This window comes from Apodemus sylvaticus, chromosome 4 (genome assembly GCF_947179515.1).
Source record: "Apodemus sylvaticus chromosome 4, mApoSyl1.1, whole genome shotgun sequence".
NCBI classification, from domain to species: Eukaryota; Metazoa; Chordata; class Mammalia; order Rodentia; family Muridae; genus Apodemus; species Apodemus sylvaticus.
Genome location: NC_067475.1, coordinates 164,379,205 through 164,386,370, shown reverse-complemented (window position 1 = coordinate 164,386,370; position 7,166 = coordinate 164,379,205). Strand labels below are relative to the sequence as shown.

Sequence of the window (7,166 nt, the reverse complement as noted above, 5' to 3'; positions counted from 1 at the left end):
ATTTGTTTACTCATTCAAGGCTTATAAACTACAAAGCTAAGTGGAATCCCCAGGGAAAAAACTTCTTAGCTTCAATAATGTCCAACTAATATTCTCCCTGGATTTTAAGCTGTAAAGTGATTCAAAAATAAAGGGGAAACGTTACAGCAGTGGCTGCCAAAATGGCAAACAATTTTTCAATATCACCAATTTAATGTAAAGATTTGGCTTATTAGGTCTCTACCAGTCTCTTATGATTAGAGAGTGTTCACCCCTAGAAAGTCAAATACAAAACCAGCAATAGGACTTGCTAATTTCAGTAATGTCCTTTGCTTCTGGGGTGAATTATATTAATTATTAATATGCACAACCCTCATAGAGGCATAAAGTATTAAAACCTTAGGTACAGAGAAGGAGAGGTGAATTAACTAAATGTTTTTTAGTTGTTGATAGTTATTGTCTAAAGAAAACAATAAAATAGTGTTTATTCTTCATTCAAAAATAGTGCTAATAACAACCTGGAGAGTGTGTAACCACAGCTGGAGATGATTACACATGTTCTCTAGACACAGCAGTGAAGTTGCATATATGAACTCACAGAGCAAGGGCTAGCATACATAGTACAAAAGCTCAAACTAAACAAGAGTGCCAGAGCAGACAGACAGGGCAGATACAGACTTCCACCCCTAGAGAAGGGGCTGTTGGCAACTGATAGCTTCTTAGGAAGGGAGTATTATTTTTCTTTAGGGATGTGACTCTTGGCAGGTCAACCAAGGTCCAATGGGTAGTCACACAACCAAGAGTATATGAGTATCACAGTTGAACTAAGCAGGTTAAAACAAAAAAGAATGGACAAAAAGTTGAGTGGGCAGGAAAGGGGTCAGGTAAGAGAAGAGGTGGAGAGGTGATTATAATCAAAATACAGTGCATTAAATTCTCAAAAAGCTAATAATATGAGGAAATGATGCTACCATATTGAACCAAGAACACCAGACCTTCTGTCTCCTTAGGTTGACACTCTTGTCAAATAAGTCATATTATACATTTCTTTTAAAGACATTTTTCCTTCTAATCTATAAGAATATAATATGGCAAAACAACAAAACTGCTAGCCAATTAACTAGCTTTTTATGTGTGATTTTGTAACTGCAAAATATTCTAAATTTCTAACAACCTAGAAAATATCTGTGCCTCTTTTCTTTCAATGTTCCCTTGCAGTCAGATAAAATCAGATCAAAACAATTCAAGTGTAGCAATAATTTCTCATATCTAAGCATCTCTTAATCTTAATAAGTACTATAGAATTCTTTCCCAGAGCTTTAATTTAGTAATAGCAAGATCCTATGGTTGTATTAGATCACTTCATCGTCCACAGCAACTGTTACTCTCCAGTTTGGAAGGAAACCAGTCCCTTTGTCGTCCTCTCAGAGACAATGTGCAATAGACTGAGCTAGAGAAGGAAAAGGCGCCATTACTTCAACTTTAACTTCCACAACTTCCACTTGTGGCCATTACAGGAGACAATAAGTCCAATCCACTTCTTCCATTTGAAGAATGGACACAACATAAATAAACAATAGTAAACAATCTGCTACATGGTTTCAATATGGACACAGCAAACATAAGTGCCAATATGGTCTCACAGCGCTCTGTCTTTTTTAGTCATTTCAAGCAATGTACTTGTTGTTATTGTTGTTTTGTAAGTATTAGTCTATCATGTGAATCATGTTATTATGAAGCAAATAAAGATGTTCATTGCTCAGTCCTTGTTCTTAAAATGTTTAAATGTATCAGAAGCTATAAACACAGTCTCAGGACCTATGGTTAATTGCATATCTATGGAGATGCAGGACACTTATCTATGATAGCCTACTGCTTCACCCAAATCCCTGTGTCACTACACAGACTGTACAGTGGACTTTTGGGGTGCCTACTCTTTAATGTGAGTGATTACCCATAAGCACAAGAAGCACTTGCTTCAGGAAAAGATGACTAGAATGGATGCACTCTATTTTATAGTTACATGAGCCAAGAAATTCCACTTCATTTTCAGAGGCAATGTGTGGTTGTTTTGTTGTGGTTTTCTCTCTATTATTTGCAAGCAAATGTGGACTAATTGATTCAAAAGATACTCTTCATCTTCCAAAGCATATTATTTCAAAAAAAGGTCTATGTTTTTCTTCATTCTATATTTTTTGGCAATAAAAAAAGCTTAGCCAAGTTTGTAATATAAAAAGCTTAAACATCATTTTAAAAGTAGCTGTTAGCCGGGCAGTGGTGGCACATGCCTTTAATCTCAGCACTTGGGAGGCAGAGGCAGGTGGATTTCTGAGTTTCAGGCCAGCCTGGTCTACAGAATGAGTTCCAGGACAGCCAGGGCTACACAGAGAAACCCTGTCTCGAAAAACAAAACAAAACAGAAAAAAAACTAGCTGTTGACTAGATGTACTAGCTAAAGAAGGCAATGTACTGAATGTGAAATGATCTTCCCATTCCTATTTTGCCATAATTTCCCAGAGCAAGAAGCCTGATAACACATTGTGGTGTCGAAGAAAATAAAAGGCATTAATCGATATAGACCCAGCTCTTTTAATCCAACTCACTCTCTTATCTAATTGACAATAACTCACTGTCTTCATGTTTTACAGTAATCTATACTAAGTTATCCCCTCTTTATTTGGAAAATCATCTAGAGCTGCAGTGAAGTGGTTAGAACTCCCAAAAAGCCAGAGTTGTTTCAAAAGCCATTGACCTGATATTTCCCCCTGCACACAATGACCTCCTCATGTTCCCGTCTCTCAGGAAGGAATACTCACTGGAGAATAAAAATGAGGGCAGTAGAAGCTGTGTTGTGTTTTGTGCTCACAAATGCAATAGATCTTACTGAATTACGAATTGTAACTGTTAAAAACATTATGTCATGACTGAAGGTCCCATCCTCTAAGGAGGTTAAAGAATGTATGTGGATGACATCCAGCCTGGGAAGAAGAAGAGTGTGGTGGGGGCAGAATTACTCTCGCGGGCACGCTGAAGATTCCTCATCTTGTGGCTGCTAACTAGCCTACTGAGAAGGAAGAAGCTCTCACATTTACACTGGGAAATGTCTTTTGGGAAGGATAAAAATGATCATTTATTTCCAAATCCTGCCAATTTCCATACAGTGCTCTATCTGTATCATAGTCGTGGACCTGTTCAACAGGAATGACAGGAATAATTTCTCATCTTCCTGCTCAAGAAATCATCTTATTGATCTCCATTTTATTTTATTTTTTATTTTTCCCGTGAGTCAGCAGGTCAGGAAAGTACCCATTCCAGTAGCTTCCTGCCATTCGCAAGTCATCCAGAGTGTGAAAATGCCTTCAAACGTAACCGGAAGTGCAGAGCCATTTCAGCACCACGGAGAGTGCCTCTGCTTTTCTCCCCCACAGGCATTTGCCCTTCATACTGTGCAGGACACTAAGAAGAATTTTTAAAGTGTAACTTAGTAACGACCAAAAAATTTACCAATGGGCAAAAATCTTAATTTTCGGTACCTTTAAAATCAGACAGTGTTTCATACATGTTCATGGCTGCAACAATGTTCTTTTTTTTCATCTTTGAGATGGATTTATCTATTTTTTGCTATTTTTAAATACCTCATCCACAATTCCTACATGAGTTTAGGCTGATACAATGTCAGTAGAGTTCAATCCTGCACATTAAGAGTCCATTAGCATCAGTCCAAAAAGTACCCCTGATGCTGTTTCTCCAGTGCTATGCTCATGTTCAGTAGATATATGAATTGAGAAAGAATGGACATTTGCTAAATGTTTTTTTAAGTGAATGAATGAATGAATGAATGAATGCCTTGTTTATGATTTGTTTCAAAGTTCGTTGCACTTCATACTGCATAATCTGACTGCGAATGCAGGAAAATCGCTCCTAGTCTAAGTTCGCTTGCTTTCTTGCTTCATGTCCTTAGATGGAACTTACAACTTTGTGCCCTGAGAGCCAACAGTTCTCTCCTCTATGCTAAGGGGCGGAAAAGCCAGGCCACCCTCCCTCTGTTATGAGCCCCTACTGAGATCATGGACTCTGGAGCCCAACTATACTAGAAAGAAAAGCCCTGGCCATTTCTGTGCTGCCACCACACCCAGACATGGCTTGGTTTGGGAATTCCATCATCTATTAGGGAGGCCAGGATCCACCAAGGGCAGGGCCAAAGGTGAAAGAGAAAACAAGAAACAGTAATAACACAAGCTTTAAACAGATTTTACCTATGCTCAGCACACTGGGGTGACTTCTCGGGTCCCCTGAGTCTATTCCTCTCTTTGCCAATCTGCACAAACACACGTTTGGGCAAAGCATAGCCTCCTGGGTACAGGTAAGCAGACCCAGTCCTTAGCTCCAAGGAGGCTTCCAGGCTAAGGCACCACTCCACTTGGACTGTACTATCAGGCTCCAAAATGGGGGGGAGCTTCCAGGCAAGGGCTGATTTCCATTTCAAACTGCATTCTGGTACTTTGTACTCCAGCACCATTGGCCGATCAATATTTAATGCTTGGAGATTCTGACTCTGCGGGAGTCATGTCAGGGGACCCTGAGAGCCAATCTGCTTGAGCTTCTGCGTGATAATTATTCATGGGCTCCTGCCTCTTGCTCTTTCTCTAGCACGGCCCCACTCTGCAGACTCAGTGCCTTACTCAGACTCCTCTCTCGCTCGCTCTCTCGGCGGCTACAGCTGGACGCTTCTCCTCTGCCACCGCCACTGCTCCGCGCACATCCCTACAATGGCTAAAACAGCAATGGGTAAGAATCGCGCTTCGCTCCCCACCGGCTCTATCTGGGGCCATTCTCTCCCTTTCTCTCTCGGGGCTCTGAAGACATTAAGAGATATTTTATAAAGGGAAAGACATTCGTGACACGGGAGCTGGAAAGGTCGGAGGCAGCTCTGAGAGTAACTAAGAGACCAAAGGGGGAGGGGGTGTTTGAAAAACTAAAGCAAATGGTTTCTTTTTAAAATATAGAAGCAGGTAAGTTTTCCTCCGGTGGGTAGGAATTTTATTCTGCTTCCATATTTAAAATTAAAGTGCCCCTCAGAGGGGAGGGGGCTACCTTAACGATCTGTCTTCTGTGAGATGAAGGGACATTTCAGAAAGTGGTTTGGAAAGTCCTAGATTTATTCTGTAGTTTAAAAAAGGAAAATAGAGACAAGAAAGGGGCGATGTTGGAATAAAAGAGAAAATGCAAAGTCAAAGCGGTCCCATCCGGGCGGTTTGCGAGATGGGTGGGAACGGGGGAGGGGAGTGGGCACATTTTCTGGCATTGTCTCTCTTGGAAAAACCGCTAGTCTTGGGGCGCGGTGCGGGGAGGTAAGGCGGCCGGAGGGGTGGGGTAGGACCTTAGCTCCTTTGTTTTAGGGAGAGGGAGGGGAAACAAGAGGAAGGCGTGGAGGGCGCGGGTGGGCAGCTGCAGGGGCGGGGAAGCGTGCGCGGCGGGGAGGGGTAGAGGGACCTGGTTTCCCAAGGCGCCGGGGTGGGGTTTCTTTGTGTGTGATGGGGGGGGGGGCACCTGCAGCGCTGGGCACACTATGCGGACTGCCCCACCCTGTGCGGAGTCAAGCTGTCCCCACCCCGACCCAGCTCCACACCCTCAGTAGAAAGGGTGCCGAGTGGGGAGCCCAGCACAACACTGAAGAATCCAACCCTGGGGAACAGCGGAGCCCCGCCACGCCCCACGCCCCACTCCCTCACTAGCAGCCTGCCTGCCAGACCTGACCGCTAACCTCAGCAGCTCCACCCTGGCCTCATTGTTCTTCATAGGGCGATCCGAGAGTGGGTTAACACATTTTTCAGAACCACATTAAGTAGAATGTTTACACAGAGTGGCAAAAGAAAAAAATCAGAAAAGGGAAAGAAGTGGGGTGGGGACTATTCCTAACTCCTTAGATTTTGGGGGAGGGGAGGGGACGTTTGGGGAACCTAAAAGGATATGCAAAAAATAATACAGATAAAGATGTGTAAGGGTGATATAAAGCAAAAGAGGTCAAGGTCTTTAAGATGAGCCACGTGTAATTTCAATTTTGTGGGTCAGACGGAGCCAAATCTTTTGGGCTGGGTAAAACCGCAGGAGAGTCCAGTCTAAATCCAGGGCCTTCCTTCAGAAAAGGTCCTGTGCTTCTAGTAGCCCTGGGGTGGACAGACTGGGAGGAGTCTGCACTGGGAACCGGCTGGAAGCACCCCTCCTCTAGACCGGGCTGTGGATGCAGAACAGGGAAAAGGCTCCACCCTGCCCTACCCCACCAGGTCTGCGGAGCCCTGGAGACTCTGGTTCCAGTCTGGCTTCCACGAACTTGGGTGGGGCTGCTGAACAGTCTGCAGTCCGGGAGCCCCTCTTTCCAGCCCCGCCCTTCAGAACAGCCCCGAGCCCCTCAGAGTGTGCAGACACCTGGCTTGGCTCAGAGTCGCAGGACCAAGCCCCTCCCAGCGGATAGATGGCTGTGCAGAAAGGCGAGCCCCGCCCGGCCACACAAAGACGCAGCCGCGCCCTGCTGGGCCCCTGGACCACAGAGGTGACCCCTTCCCAGTGGTTCGGGAAGGTGTCCTTGCCCATGCAGAACCCAAAGACCTTTTTCCAAGCCCAAGCCCATGGCCTACTGTGTTCTGGGATAGAGACCCCACTGAGGGTCCTCCAATGGGGCGTGGCTCGGCCCCACCCCTCGCTGCTAGAACCAAAGCAGAGAGCTTGGCGAGCGTGCACGTGGCGATCACGCGTGGCCCCGCGCCAGCCCTGCAGCTCTCGCTTTCCTCTCGGAACTGGGCGCTCGCCCCCGCGGGAGTATCCCAGGAGAGGGTTCTGCGCAGTGCCCTGAGCTACTCTTGGCTGCCACAATTTGTTATCAATCCACTTGTCCGGAAGGGAAGGGTTCTGATGGGTGCTGGGGAAATTTTCCTGCTCTGTCTGTACTCCCACAGAGAGGTTTCAGCTATAGATGACTGGCTAGTTACTCCTCATGATAGAATTGTGATTACTTGGAAATCAGCATGAGTATAAGTCCAAGATTCACTTATCTCCTCTTAAATCTCATTTGTTCAAAAAGGATGCTAGTCCCTTTTGGTACTGATTAACCCCTTGCTACTAATCTTCCTGATCATCTTCGCCAACCTCCACCCTCTTTCTATATCCAACCCAAAACCAATTCTGTCTGC

General features: G+C 44.9%; 1 protein-coding gene across 1 annotated transcript in view; it reads left to right on the top strand.

Annotated features, from left to right (window-relative positions):
• Nucleotides 1-4,654: 4,654 nt before the first annotated feature.
• The window catches only part of Stmn2 (stathmin 2), a 47,998-nt gene continuing 45,486 nt past the window's right edge, over nucleotides 4,655-7,166 (top strand). The window contains exon 1 of the mRNA XM_052178805.1: nucleotides 4,655-4,767. Coding sequence (XP_052034765.1) covers nucleotides 4,749-4,767 — 19 coding nt within the window. The 5' untranslated portion in view covers nucleotides 4,655-4,748. The remainder of the gene's footprint in view (nucleotides 4,768-7,166) is intronic.